Source organism: Myotis yumanensis, unplaced genomic scaffold, assembly GCF_028538775.1.
Source record: "Myotis yumanensis isolate MYYU_CA2020_CCGP unplaced genomic scaffold, mMyoYum1.0.hap1 SCAF_11, whole genome shotgun sequence".
NCBI lineage: Eukaryota > Metazoa > Chordata > Mammalia > Chiroptera > Vespertilionidae > Myotis > Myotis yumanensis.
This window is the reverse complement of record NW_027223762.1, coordinates 29,797,755-29,813,272: the sequence shown is the minus strand read 5'-3', so window position 1 is coordinate 29,813,272 and position 15,518 is coordinate 29,797,755. Positions and strand designations below refer to the sequence as shown.

Genomic DNA, 15,518 nt, shown 5'->3' with positions numbered 1-15,518 from the left:
AATACAAGATACATTGCACTGTAAAAGATAAATTCCTCTTAACGTCTTTCGTTAACCACCTCAGAATTCAGAATGAAGTCTAGAGAAGACTAAGCCTGTATAGGATCTTAGAGGGACAGGAAACTTGATATTCACAATTCTACTGCTCCAACTGAAGACTTCCCATTTCAGAACACCCGTTTGTAACAGAAGCCTTACAACAGCACCCCCTCACCCTAAACCTATCAATACACGACTTGCCTAGAGGGGACGGAAGGTATTTATTTCCCTTGTCTTAAAATCAGTGCCAGCATTCCATACCACTCCCATCTAAAGGTCACTCTGTTGGGTGTGATACTTTAGTTTGCCCTAGACTTCAGCTGGGTCCAGATGAAATGGTCTCAGGCACCTAAGGAAGCAAGCCCGGCAACCATCAATACTCTATACGGGCCTCCGATGTGATTCCCCGGAACAGCCACCTCAGCATCCCCTGGGAACCTGTTAAAAATGCAAATTACCAAGCTCTATCCTGGGCTTCCTGCATCAGAAACTCTGGGAGTGAACCCGGCAATCTGTGCTTTAACAAGGCCTCCACACGGTTCTGATGCCCACTCACATTCCAGAACCACTAATCTAGACACTGTGGGACTGTTGTGTTACTCCTGCTGTTCCACAGAACTGGGAAGTCAGATAAAAAGATAACTTCCTCTGATAACAGATGAGTCAGATGGTTTTCCTGATATCTTCTGGATTTACTGAAAGGAAAATTTTTAACATCACTTAACCGAGAGGCAGCACGTTTTCTTTTCCATAATGTTTTGAGGTTACGCAGGACTACTTCTCTATCGCAGGATGCATTCCTTAGCCTTCAAATAAAATTTTTTTTAATCCTCACCCAAGGATATTTTTTTCATTGATTTTTAGAGAGAGTGGAAGGGAGGGAGGGAGGGAGAGTATGAGGAATGGAAGGAGGGAAAGAGAGGGAGAGGTAGAGGAAGAGAGAGAGAAAAACATTGATGTGAGAGAAACACATGACTGGTTGCCTCCCACACGTACCCAGATCAGGAATGGAACCCTTGAAGACCAACACTCTAACCACTGAACCACACCGACCAGGGCCTAATTTTTCAATGTTTGAATTACCCACTAAGTAGGTAATTACTTACTCTACACCAATGAACTTTGATTCATTTTGTATTTTACTGAATATAAAAAAATAGTGTACACTTGGTGCCATTCTGCCGTCAGCCATTTATTTACCAGCAGTATGACCTTGAGCAAGCAAGCTATTTAATTTCTCTACGCCTCAGTTTCCTCATCCATACATTGTAGATAATAATAATCTCCTTCACATGGTTGCTATGCAAGTCCTGTCCTCCTTCATAAAAATGGACACCCTTAAGCAAACATGCACCTGGCTGAGAAGGGTGTAAACATGGGCAGAGTACCTCCCAGAGCCCCACTTCTTGAGTCTGTTCTGGGGAAAGCCTTGAAGAAAAATATATGCACTGCACTGAGAACAGCTGACACACAGTAAGTACCGTATTAAGTGTTTACTATTATTATCATAGCTGTAATAGTTCAGGGACCTAGAGAACATAGACGGAAAGATCTCCCAGGAAATGGAAAGACAGCTGATCAACACTGAGGACAGCTGGACAGCTCTGGAACTGTGGGAAAGAACAGATACAAAGAGCAAGACACTGCTCTGCAGTTTGCCAGTAAATACACAGGTAATAGATAGCCTGGGACCAGAAAGTAAGTGACTCATGGTCAACGATAACCGGCCACCAACATCAGACTGAACTAAAGGTTCCAATGAGGATTGGAGAAGAAGAAGTAAGAGATCAAAGTACAAATCAACCACTAGCATAAGCCAGGATCATGGTTTCCATAAGGTTCCATGTTAATGAATAAGCTAGAAGATAAAGCTCTAATTCTAGAGTGACTATCTGGTTAATCATTCATTTATGCCCTCAAATCAGGCAAGCTCAGGAAAGATCTTTACATCACTGCCACTCGAGAAGCAAATTATCCGAAGGCAGCTGAATGGTTTTCCTACAGCTTTTAGTTGGCTGCCGCCCCAAGGCCCTTTTCTTTCTTCCTCCTTCCTGTTATATTTTGAATTTTCTAGCCAAGCTATTTGCATGGGACTGATCCCTCCCCACCCCATCTCACCCACCCCCAAGCCCCCATCACTCTAGGAGTGTATCCTGATCAGCTGATGTCAGTCGGCATATCCTCTTCTGACCGCAGTGGGAGAGACTCGTAGAGGCACATGACCCAAGCCGTTACCAATCAGGCCAGCGAGACTGATCCCGGGACCATGGTGTGAGTTCTGGGGAAGCAGAGTTGCTGTTCTTCTGCCATCTGTCCTTACAGACAGATCTGGGTCCTGGGGCCTCGGGCAGCTAGCTATCTTGAGACTATAGGGTCCCTAGAGCCCGCCTGAGAATCAACCCACACTAGCAAGTAAAGCCAAAAACTGGGAGAAAGAAACGAGTCCTGGTCATACCATTGAACTCCAGGACAAAGTCTTGCTTAAGGCCAATCTGTCTACTATTGGGTCAAAACATTCTCTCTGTCATTTAAACCACTTTGGTTTCCTTTTGCTTACAATCCAGAGAACTCTAAATTATACAGGCCTCATAATTAGATTACACTGTAAAGGTAACGAAAGAGTGAGCTCTAGTCACAATTAACAGTAAACTTATCTGTTTAAGTCATGACTACGATTTACTTACTTGTCATAAGGAAAGACATTAGGAAAAAAAATCACAAGCCCATTTTTCTCATTTGGAAACCATTTTATTTGAGATCTCAAAGTACAAACGTGAGGCCCTGCACAAATTCCACTTGGACCCTTGGTTTCCGTATGTGCGGTACTGCCGAGCTTTCACGTGACAGACCCTTTCCAGATTTTCAGGGCAAAACGCTCCCCACCCCAACGAGGGCCACAGTGAAAGTGTGTTCTAGGTTTTCCATAGCAGCAAGGGAATGAGTGAGAAATCACTCAGTCAGGATGTATAGTGAATCAGTGGCAGACTTACCTGTCACAGCATCAAATGTGCCCTCACAAGATTAAGCTACTGGTTTTTATATTTAACCTCCTTGCATGTGATACCAACTAACTTGGGCCACTCAAAAATCGAGTAGCCTACTGTAAGAGGTCAGGTCAACTAAGCACACAGGCTAGTTTGTGTATTTATGTTCCATTATTTTCACATATAAGATGCACTAAAAATAAGCAAACTCTTAAAATCCCAGGGCAGCTCTTTCTCAACGGCTATAAAAATCACTCTGCTCTGTATCATTTTGGCCTCAGGGATTGACAGTTCTCCAAATATGCGACTGTTTACCTTATGAAATGGCCAGCTTGCACTAGTGGGACATGTTTAAGTCGCAGTGAGCCGATCTTGTAAGGGAGACAGAGTGGATGATTTTCAAGGGAACTGCCATGCATCCCGGGCCTCAGGGATGGGCGTGAAGGAGACTTACCTGCCAGAGCCTTGATGCGGGAGCGCTCAAAGAGCCGGGCAGAGCTGTTCTCGTTGTCCCAGTCGTCCACATCCCAGCGGTTGTTGACATCGCTGTACTGCTGTTGGATCTCAATGTTGTCGTAGTCGGTGGCTACTGTGGTCGTCATCTTGAACTGTCTCAGCTACTCCTCCACATCAGCTCCTTCTTAGCGTTCTGTGGGAAACAGGGAAAAAAACCTAATTAGCCGTCTAAAGGGTGCAGAGTCCTCACATAACCTACTGGGATAAAGGTGAGTAGAAGGGAAAATAATTCACACGTGCCAAGAACCGGTCTCTGGAGTCCATCAAGTCCAGTGCGCTCTTGAACTTTCGCACTGCCTCACAGCGCGTGTGTGACCCAGGCCCAGGGACTTAGCATCTGAGCCTCCGTTTCCCCAACCACCAAAGAGGAAACATACTCTCCAGGTTACTGAGGGGACTGAGTGAGATGATGGATGCCCAACAAAGGATGAGTTTTCATCCTTCTTTCTAAAATTTAAACTTCCCAGTTTTAAAGTGTTATCAGAACTGGAAGGACAGCCCCTCGGGGCTTCTGCATGACCTCATTTATTTCTATCGTGCATCACCATAAACAACTATTTAGCTTCTCCTGGAAATTCACAAAATGTTATAAAAGAACTGACAGATCATTTCAACTCAACATCTCATTTTCATGTTAGAACACTGGTGCCCGAGATGAAATGAGGAAGTTAAGTGAATGGCAACAAGCACAGTACCAGGCACACAGTAGATAAATAAGTGACCACTGCAATTATTTACATTTCTGTGTTGTTATAAATGCTTACTACCAACCCCAATACACTCCCCAGGGATCCACCCAAGGCCACAGTGTTTTACAAGGATAAATGGTGAACAAGAACCTAGGGCTCAACTTTTGGCCCCCTGCCGTCTTCACTATATTACAGTCCCCTCAGAGAATTAAGAGAAATACATTCAGCTTCAAAGCAGATATTACTCCGTCACTGAACCAGAATGCACTGAAGGCTCACTACGTGCTCAGCCTGTTCCAGAGCTAGAGATAATAGAGATAATAGTAAATAAGATAAGGGCCAGGCTCTCCTGAAGCTTTTATCTTGGTAGGAGGAGCCAGATAAAAGGCACACAACAAAAGGCAAGACGGTTGAAAGAAAATAAAATAAAAGTGGAGTGATGTGACAGAGAGAGAACATATTTTAGATCTGGTGGTCAGGGAAGGCCCCTCTGAGTAGGTGTTTGTTTAAACTGAGATCTCAAAGAGGAACAGGTCAAAAGGAATAGCCTTCCAGACGAAAGAAACAGCTTGTGTAAAGGCCCTACGGTGGGAAACAGCACGGCTTGCTGGGGGAATGGTGGGGTCAGTGTGTCTGGAGTCTGTCTGATGGGCATGGGGGGGAGGGGGAGGACGACACAAGGAGATGAGGTTGGACGGGTAGGTGGGACCAGACCACAAAGGGCTCTGTGAACCTAAGTGTGATGGAAGGCCCTGCAGGATTTTAAGCTAATAACTGACACCACGGGACGTATGTTTTGAAAAAGATCAATCCTGAGGCTGCAGAAAAAACACATTCTAGGAGTCAAAGATGAGCTCTTAATCCTTACAGGTTCAGTTAAATTCCTGCATGTTTTATATACAAAGCTATCTGGGTAAGTTAAGAAGAGGAGAAGAAAGATGCCTCACCCCTTTATTGGTAAGAAAGATGTCCCCCACAGTCCTGTCCCACTCCCCTATATTTTTTAAAAAATATATTTTTATTGATTTCAGAGAAGAAGGGAGAGGGAGAGAGAGATAGAAACACCAATGATGAGAGAGAATCATTGATCGGCTGCCTCCTGCATGGCCCCCACTGGGGATCGAGCCCACAACCTGGGCATGTGCCCTTGATCGGAATCGAACCCAGGACCTTTTAGTCCACAGGCCAATACTCTATCCACTGAGCCAAACCAGCCAGGGCCCACTCCCCTATCTTAAGATTCAATGATTTTTTAAAATCATATTTTATACCTGGATGCTCATTTAGTGAAAGCCTCATTCATTCACTGGGCACCAAGAATATGCACATGAACCAGAGTTAGCAGGCTCAATCACTAGAGTTTGTGCACAAATAAAACCAGGCCACCACCCAGCAACTACAAAATGATCACTTGAGCTGATTTTCTCCCCTCACATATGCCACAAAGCAAAGAAAATAAAGCCACCTGTACTGAAAAGAAACAGTTCTCTGATTGTGCTTGAAATGTAGATTTTCTCAAGTTCTAGCACGCAACCAGGGTTCCACGATAAGTAAATTAAGCTGAAACAAATGAACTGTACCTCAACTAGCATAATTATTGGTGGCACAAGCATAAAACTGCCTACCCTGTTGTCATTAGCTGTTTTCTTGCAAGCTATCCAAGAACATCGCCAATGCACCACCCCACATATTCCTAAGGAAAAAGCACTGTGTCCACCTTCGGACTGAGCCACACATCTGTAACTCAAATAGTCAGAAGCATCTTGGATGGGATTAAATCCAGGATCCTCAACAGGCAGACAAAAATCAATCCCAACAACATAAATGTATCAGTAGAGTAATTTTAACAACTACATTAGCAATGCATTGATGAGATTTACAAAAAACACAAAAAATTTCAGAAACCTAAGTCAGTTAAGTATATTCTATTGAGTGATGTTATAATTGCTCTTAATATTCAGTCACAACCATCTTCCAAAAAATAAAAAAATTTGATACTGTCATTTGAACCTGGAGATGGTTAATTTTCTTGACTATTTTACCAATGACTTTCATAAAATTCAGCCTTGGAGGATAATATCTCTAGCGGGGGGGAGGAGGGAGAGGAGCAGAATTGCAAAAGTGCTTTTTTAAAAAAAAATATGTATTTTTTATTGATTTCAGAGAGGAAGGGAGAGAGAGATAGAAACAAAAATGTTGAGAGAGAATTATTGATCGGTTGTCTCCTCCACTGTGGCCTGCACCCGCAACCCGGGCATGTGCCCTGCCTGGGAATAGAAGAGCCATGACCTCCTGGCTCATAGGTCAACGCTCAACCACTGAGCCACGCTGGCGGGGCTTGAAAGGACTATTAATACCAAATTTCTGAAAGCACCCAATCCAAGGTGAAATCTAACCACTTTGGTCCAGATTTGTTTTGGCTATTTGGTGCCACCTGCTGACCACTGAGAACAAGCCACACCTCAGCCTCCAGGGCAGCTACCAACCTGTGCCCGGACTTCAGCACATCTGACTCTTGAGTTAAGCCCAACCACAATCCTTTCCAACCCCATGAATCTTGTCCTACCACTGATTTAGCCCCCAAATCACCAACTACTTTCCACAAATTTCTCAACAAGCCAGTGTTAATCCTTTCCTTAAGCTAAAAACAAGTCCTTCAGAGAAGGTAAGCACATTTCTTTTCTAAGAATTCTTTTTAATGGTGTTCTTAACACCATGGTGTTTTAAAACAAAGAGGAGTGTGGGAAGAGGAGTTCTTACTAGCCCGCCCAGCGTGGCTCAATGGTTGAGTGTCGACCTATGAACCAGGAGGTCACAGATTCTCGGTCAGGTCACATGCCCAAGTTGTGGGCTCCATCCCAGTAGGGAGCGTGCAGGAGGCAGCCAATCAATGATTCTCTCTCATCATTGATGTTTCTTTCTCTCTCTCCCTTCCTCCCTGAAATCAATAAAAAATAAAAATAAAAAGTTCTTACTAGTCTGTGTACAAAAGAAATATTGATGCTCTAAGGTATCCTTTTTATTTGATTGCTTCACTCGAGTGTTTAAGAATTTGGATATCAGAAACATTTCTAAATTTTTCAGGGCACTGTCAAAGCAAAACATGCCACATCCCCACCAGAGCAGTAGCAAAAGGGTGCTTCTAGGCAGTCAAGAGCAACAACAGAGTGACCTGAGGGTAAAGGAACAGTCAGAGTCACGGGAAGGGCATGAATGGACGGGTGAGTGTGGCCATGGCGTGGGAAGTCCTGAAAAACAACACGCTACAAACATCATCTTCCAACCTATTTCAACAAGGGCTGTGCCAGCTGTGAAGGCAGTTTATAGCACACATACAGGTGTCCCCCAAAGGTTATCTATAAAGGGCTACATCTTCCCAAGATGCTATTAGCCATGTGCCCCAAGGGCCAGTGAAGAAGCAATCTGTACTTCCCAAATGGCGGTGGGAAGATCAGGAGAGAAGAGAGGAGGGCTGTCCCTGTTGGAATTCTGCCTGATGGGTCTGCCATTAGGAAATCTTAAGAGGACTGTTTAAGGTTGGCAGGAGGCAACACAATCTCCTCTCCTAGAGAAGGGTTTCCATTGCTTCTACTGACTCAGTGATGGTCCAGAGTCCACCTAACTTGATCATCATGGCAGGAATTCATGAACTAATGCCTGGATAGATACAATTCAATAATATCCTGGGTGTGTTATGCTAATATCCATGTTTTTGGAGGCTTGGTTTTGAGAAGATGGTTAAAAGTACATACCTACCTTTGCTGCTCTTCTTCATCTCCTGTGTGTGTGTGTATGTGTGTGTGTGTGTGTGTGTGTGTGTATAAAAATAAGGAATATGTAAAAACAAGCCAAGCCTCCTCCCTCAAATATCTTCTTTAATCCTATGTTCTATGAACTAGAATTTTCAAAAAAATATAAGGAAATTCCAAAAGCTTTATCATTTTCTGCTTCAATACGAATATAATTCCATTTCTGGCAGACCAAGACAGAAGTGGATGAGGAAACGATTACCCACCTAGACCTATGAGGCAAAGAGGTTCCTACAGCCCTGGCATGTGCTACCACAAGGCCATAACCACCAGGAGAGGAACTGGAGCGTTCTATTAGTTGTCCTCTTTATTGATTACAATTCTGAAAGTCAGTATCTGGCAATGCCCAGACAGAAAACACTTTATCTGTTCTGTTACTTTCCAAGATCCCAAATAGATTTTCCATGTCACACAGGTATAGGACAATGGGTTTTTTCTTTATAGTTTATTTATCTCCAAGCTTCCCTTCTCTGCCCTCTTGTGTTACTCTACAAAATCCCTGGGTGACGTTACCTACTCGCGTCTTTGGCTCCTACCCTTGGCTGACTACTGCTCCCTGGGTGGCTAACTGCTGTTGTCTCCTATGGATCATCAAGTCAGTGTCTAAAGCGAAACTCATAATTCCTCCTTACAAGCCCTATTTTTCTTCCGTCAGGCCCCCTGGTTGCTTGTACCTCCCCAAAATCCACTGAGTTTGCTCAAGCAATAGTTTCTTACTGTGCACCTCACCTCTGATTTTAACCCCTAATCTATTCCCCTACACTGCCACCAGAGGGACCTTTCTCATTTCATTCCTATGAAACCAACCGATGGCCATGCCTTCCAACAATAAATCCCTAGGCCTTCAGAATAATGCCAGAGTCCGAAATGAGACTCTTCATGATGGGGCCCTGCCCAGCTCTCCAGCCACGTTTCAATCCTCTTGTCCTAAGCTCACTACTCCTGTCCCAAGCGCTTACAGCTCCTGAGGGAAAGGTTGGGCCCTTATTTTGCCTCCAAAACTACTACCTGGAAGAGCTCTCTACTCAAATCCAACCTCCACCAGGAAGCCGCTACTACCCACTCACCAGCACCTGGTCTAAATGAGACAACCTGAGAGAGCCCGCATAGGTACTCCACTCCCTCCCAGGCACTTTATATATACTTCTGATCTATCACTTACCATCATAAGACTGTTTCATAATTACTAAACATCTACTGACTTATTGTCACTAGGCCATAGACTCTTGGGATCACATCCCAAGTCATACTGTCTTTATCTCTCTCATCTCCTAGCGGGGTGCCTCAAAACATTATGTGCTTGCTAATTATTTATTCGTATGACAGCTGGGTGGGTGAAAGACTGGTAGGTAGAGGACTGGAAGGTGAGGCGGAAGAAGAGATGTCTATTCAAGCCACCCTGGTACTATCTCCATCCGTCACAAAGCCCCAAACACACAGTCCTCTGAGCTACATGGGCTTGGCGAGCACTTGCCTTCAAGCAGTCACGTTTTAGACTTCTCCCTGTACATATTAGCATTTAAGTTTCCCTCTTTAGTTTTTATTTATAAAAATAATTTTTTTTGTCTGAACTACTCAGATTTCAGAGATCAAAGCAACAGACAGGAGCACAAATACACATGTACAAACACACACTTCGTTAACACCCAATCTTAATTAAAGGCTCAAATAAATTAAATAAAATTTTTTTTAAAAGGTGACTAACATTTGCCAATTCTTTTTTTCAGAAGGAAAACCATATGCTAACAATTACTTTGGCAGATTTCACAGACCCAAATGCTCTGCAGACACTTAAAAACCTCCCACTTTACTCATAAAAGACTTGAAAAAGCATACACTGAACTGGTGGTGTGTTATCTAGAAAAAAAAAGTTCTGCTCAGGGACTTTAAGGGACCAAACTTTGTGCCTGAGAATTTCCGGAAACAGACCTGATAGAGTTCTGCCTCAACCCTCCAACTATTCAGCTGCCAGAAAGCAAGGGAGACACACCCTGCTTGCAACCTGCTCGCGGAAGCACCCTGCAGAATCTATAAAACAGCCAGTAACGAGGACCCTCTGCAAGAAGCCACATCTAGAATCTCAGCGATGAATAAGCTCGGCTAACCTACTGCTACTCGGGCTCATGGAGCTAGCTAGCTCCACATAAAGGCCAAGACACCATCCTAAACATCCCACGTTCTCTGCTCACAAACAAGACGTGGCTATTTCAGCTCTTACCTAGAGAACAGCCGACCACCAGACGCTGCCGTATGAACGTTCCTATGGCGCACAAACGATCCAAGAGCAGCAAACACTCCTTCCTTATACACGGCACACCTATGCCAGAACTAGCCCTGCTTCATCTTCTCCCACCCACCCCCCTTTATCTATAGCCAAGTCTTTCAAAACAACCTCCATCTTTCTTCCCCAAACTCATTGTATAAAAGGGCCCCATCAATTCTAGGATGCAGGCGACTGTGTCCTCTCCATCCAGCCCTGCTGCTGGTGGCTTAGATTGCACGCCCCAGGCCCTGGTCCCTTTTCTGGCTAGCATATGGTTCAAGAAATCCTTTCCTTCAGAAAAACTTTCGGCCTTGAAAGTTATTGTTTAACAGTATCATTCACTTTTTAAATTTTCTAGGTTACTTGCAGTTTTACAGAAACATGTCAACTGTACAAAAAGCATGACACAGCTGTACAAACGGGCCAAAATTCATGGAATCGGACCATTTGGAAAGAGAAGGGCGCTCAGAGACTTAATAATTAAACCTCGTTAACAAAGGTGGTCTTCAAATACTCTGTACTAACTTTTGTATGTTTTGTTTATCAGTGACAGAATATATTAATTGTGAATTTATCAGATTTTCCTTAAAATTCCCTGCATATACATCCAAAATCATAATTATTTTATCTTCTTGGTAGGTTAACATGATAAAATACCCTATTTTCTCCCTATTCACACATTAACTCCACTTTTATTGAAAGTAATATTGACCTATTGTATTTTTTCCCATTCTATTATTTCATCTTCTTGAGTCATTTTATTTTAGGTATGCCTCTCCCTTTTAAAATCCAATCTAAGAGTCTCTGCCATTTAGTTGGCAAATACAATCCCTTTACATTTATTAGGATTACTGAAACCTCAAAACAGATTTTGAGGTTTCAACCAACTTATTTTGTTTTCTATCTTAGTTATTAACATGTGGAAACTGGGGCCTACACCCAAGAGTTAAACAAGTGAATCGTCACACTGCTATAATATCTTTAATTATATCTGTAATATCTTTATCATCACTGAACCCAGAACCACAAGAACTCAATCTAATCTTTAAAATGTAGAGAGCAGATGAGTCTAACAGCCAAAGAAAACTCTAATACTATTATAAATAACTTTCTTGCTGGCTTACTTTACTGCATGTAGGCATGGGTGCTTTTTTTTATCCAGTCCTCCCCAGCAACCTTCTGAGGTAGTTATTATTAGCCTTATTTTACAGATAAATAAACTAAGGCTTTCTGTGGTAACACAGCAAGGAAATGAGGAAGCCAATAGGATTTTAACCAATGTGTATGACTCCAAAGCCCATGCTTTGAATGAGTAGCTTAACCTACATTTTGAGGCACAATAACTTTAATAATGGTCCATATGAGAAAAATATCTAATGGACTCAAGGTTCTTCAATACATGAGAAAATATATTTTTATCATAGTATCCCAAATGGACTAAGACACCTTCATTCCCAATATTCAGAAATAATCTCTCTCCTACACAGATGAAAAATGCCACTGAAAGGCTGGTTCTAGTTTTATGAACAAAGTTCTAGGGGGAAAAATTACTTTTTAACATGGGCAGGTTACACCAGGCTCTACTGTTTGGAGGAGCAAAATTAACTCTTACTATAAAGAGAATTATTTTTAAAGATTTCACTAGAGAAAAATATACAGACTATAATTAATTTTATTTTCTTCTATGGCTTAAGAATTTATATTACCAAGAGAACATTTCTACAATAAGAAAGAGTATAATGCAGGGGGAACAACAGAGCATCTTCCTCCATTTCAGAGTAAACTGCACAAAGAACAGTAAAATTATAAACAGATTTACTGAGTGCCTTGAATGAAAATTCTTACTATTCTGCATACTTATTGATCCTCATTTACTATTTGTACATTAAAAAATTTAACAAAGTATTTGATTTCTTTTCCCCCGTCTGCATGATGTAATCTAGATTCCAAATATAAATCTGTAAGCCCTAAAATATTTTAAAACTAGGTTTACTTTGAAAACAGATTTTGAGAGCAAGATAAGCTTTTCCAACATCTACCTAGAAATCTTAAAATAACCTACCTTGAAACAAATGAAAACATTTTAAATGATTTTTATTAAGGGCTATCTTCATGTAACTAACTGATAGTTGAAGGCCATCCTTTTTTTTTTTCTCCTTACAGGGAGAAGCAATTCAACCTGAAATCATTAACTCAATGCAGATCTAACACTGATCTTATGGCCAATAACCATTTTGGTCTTACCCTTACTTCCTGGTAGTTTTAAATTACTTTACAATATAGATTTAATGGCACTGCTACCAAAATGCCGATTCTGAATTTTCATTGCTTGGCATTTCACTGCCTTATTTTTTGTAAAATTGCATAAATCAGTATCGTTTGTGCCCTGAACAACAGAGGCAATAACATGTTTTCTATTTGGAAGCTGACTTTTATTCCGAGAGCAGCCAGTGCCTAAATTCTCTGCCGATCTATCAAGTAAAAATGTATGTCTCAAATACCGGGAATAATGATCAAATGAAAAAAAATATGTAAACTTGTAATGAAAAGCAACACTACATGAAAGGTGGATGAGGCTCACACGCCTATACACTAAGCTCCATGAGAACCAGGATCTCCTCTGTTCTCGTCATCTTTCTGTCACCAGCACCACGCTTAAGCCACAGCAGCTGCTTAGAAACAGCTGTGAAATACCGGTAAAATGGTAGGCGGTAGGGGCAGTGGCACTCCAGAGCAACCTAACTCTAAAACACAGTGCTTCTTTCTGCCTAAATAACATGGATCCTGAACCCCAGTAAAAGTCTCATTGTTACCTAAGGAGCAACCGTCTCTTCACTCAGTTTCATTTAGCAAAGGATGAATTTTTATAAGCAGTTTATTTTCAACTGTTGCAAAATAAGCCGTATCTGGATAGGAATGGAGTAAGCACTACTAGTAATTTCACAGTATCATTGGAGATGAATAAACATACTTATCTTAATACGTAATATTTTAAGAACCATTCCCCTTTGCAAAATGATCATCTCCAAATGTCCTAAGGTTTCAATACTATTCAATTTTCTCAGAGAGCAATTCAGACAACTCAACTGCTTGGGTTAACTAACACTTGAGCAGCAAGCCTTCCCCTTTTGTATGCCCAGTAAATGTTTCCCAAACTTACTTAGAAATCTGTAAACTTTCAAATAAACAAAATGAGTAAAGATTGGCCCACGGTACTTGAAAAGGAGAAGTGAAGTCAATCCCAGAAAAACCATTCTAATGTTTACCATTTTAATACAATCAAACCTCTATGACTAAAATTTGCTTAAACTTGATCAATTTGCAAAACAAACTTTCTAATTACAACTTAACAATGTATCAGGCTATAATCAATTCGAATGCTGCACATTACTGTTTAAAACCTTGATCCTAAAGGTGCTCCATATCAAGCCTGATAAACAAAGGTCAGCTGAAGTAAATGTCGGAATTCACATTTACTCCCCTCACGGCCACCCCCCCCCCCGTCCCCCGCCTCCCGCACGCCGGCCTGGTGGCCCCACACAGCCTGCTGTTCAATCATTTGGTCGTCCCTCACTAACCCCACTGCCAGCCTGGTCGTAGGCAGCCATCTTCTGAGGGTGTGAGGGTTAATTTGCATATGACCTCTTTATTATATATGATGATTTTCCATTTGAACAACTGTAAACCTACTTTTGCTCCACCCTGTATTTAAGCACTGATACGCAAAAAAAAATGAGCCAGTGTTTAATATATTGCCATAAGTTTAGCATCACAGAGGGCTCGCCCTCTGATACGTAACTCAGATCATGCACTCATCAGAGAGGACGAGATACAAATACTACCATAGGACCAGACCATAATCCAGTGATGGCGAACCTATGACACACGTGTCAGAGGTGACACGCGAACTCATTTTTTTTGGTTGATTTTTCTTTGTTAAATGGCATTTAAATATATAAAATAAATATCAAAAATATAAGTCTTTGTTTTACTATGGCTGCAAATATCAAAAAATTTCTACATGTGACATGGCACCAGAGTTAAGTTAGGGTTTTTCAAAATGCTGACACGCCGAGCTCAAAAGGTTCGCCATCACTGCCATAATCTAACCAACAGAGCCAACGACCCAACACTTTGCAAACTTATCACAAAGGCACAGGATAAAGCACAGCCTCCCCAAAGCTACAGGGCGTGGGCCTGCCACTCGGATGTGTCTGGCTCCCGCTCTACTGCTCAACTTACTTCAAAATGAAAACGAGGTCTGAGCTGAAGTCCTCAGTCAGGTTCAAGAGCAGAGGAAACCAGGACCTGTCCTTGCTCTCCGGGCGGGGGGAACAGGCTTAAAAGAACAAGAACTAGAACACCCAGACCACTCTGAGTCCTTTAAAAGCGCCCTGCTGATGTGACTTCATCTTTGAACTCTTTGCCTGACCAAAATCAAGCCTGTACTTTCATCTCCTTGAAATGTTATTTATAAGCCCATTTTCTGCTTCCCAAAATATCTATGAACTTTGTTTTTCCTGCCTCCAAGAGCTTTCAAAGAAGTTGCCTTCTTTTTTTTTGGTCCAGCTCTGCAACACTGTGAATTAATAGGATGGTAGGGCATTTTAGAGCATTGGAGAGAAACGAATTCTGTTGGCCTTCTATGATTCCGTGCAGAGAGGAAGTCAGGGGTTGGGCACCCCAGTGGTGGCTGGATATTTTAGTGCTGTCTTTTGTGACATTTAATGCCAACCCCAACCCAAAAAGGTTCCTGTAATCAAGGAAGGCTTTCTAATCTCTTGAGTAATGGAGCTGCTATCTCTCAATAACTTGTGATTTTAGACATTAGGATAACAGACAAATGAGAACCAGGTCGGCCTTTCTCTAGATTCTCCTCAAGCTCCCGCCCCAGCCCAGAGCCTCCTGTTGGGTGCTCTTGCTGGTCTCTTTTCTCCAGGGAGTGTTCTTAAATAATTGCCCATGTAATTATTTGTTAAATGACTATCTCACCTTATATCGTATACTATAACCTCCACGATTAGGCATTTCTTTCTTTCTTTTTAAAGTTTTTAAATTGATTTTTAGAAAGAGAGGGAGAGAAAGAGAGAGAAACAGCGATGTGAGAGCAAAGCATCCATTGGCTGCCTACTGCACACTCCCTGCCAGGGAGTGAGCCCCCAACTCGGGCATGTGTCCTGACCTGGAATTGAACCATCGACTTTTTGTTGCATTGGAC

The 15,518-nt window shown here is 42.1% G+C and overlaps 1 protein-coding gene across 1 annotated transcript in view; it reads right to left on the bottom strand.

Annotated features, from left to right (window-relative positions):
- SPTBN1 (spectrin beta, non-erythrocytic 1) overlaps positions 1-15,518 on the bottom strand; it is a 179,101-nt gene that overhangs the window by 121,368 nt on the left and 42,215 nt on the right. The window contains exon 2 of the mRNA XM_070429223.1: positions 3,478-3,672. Coding sequence (XP_070285324.1) covers positions 3,478-3,625 — 148 coding nt within the window. The 5' untranslated portion in view covers positions 3,626-3,672. The remainder of the gene's footprint in view (positions 1-3,477; positions 3,673-15,518) is intronic.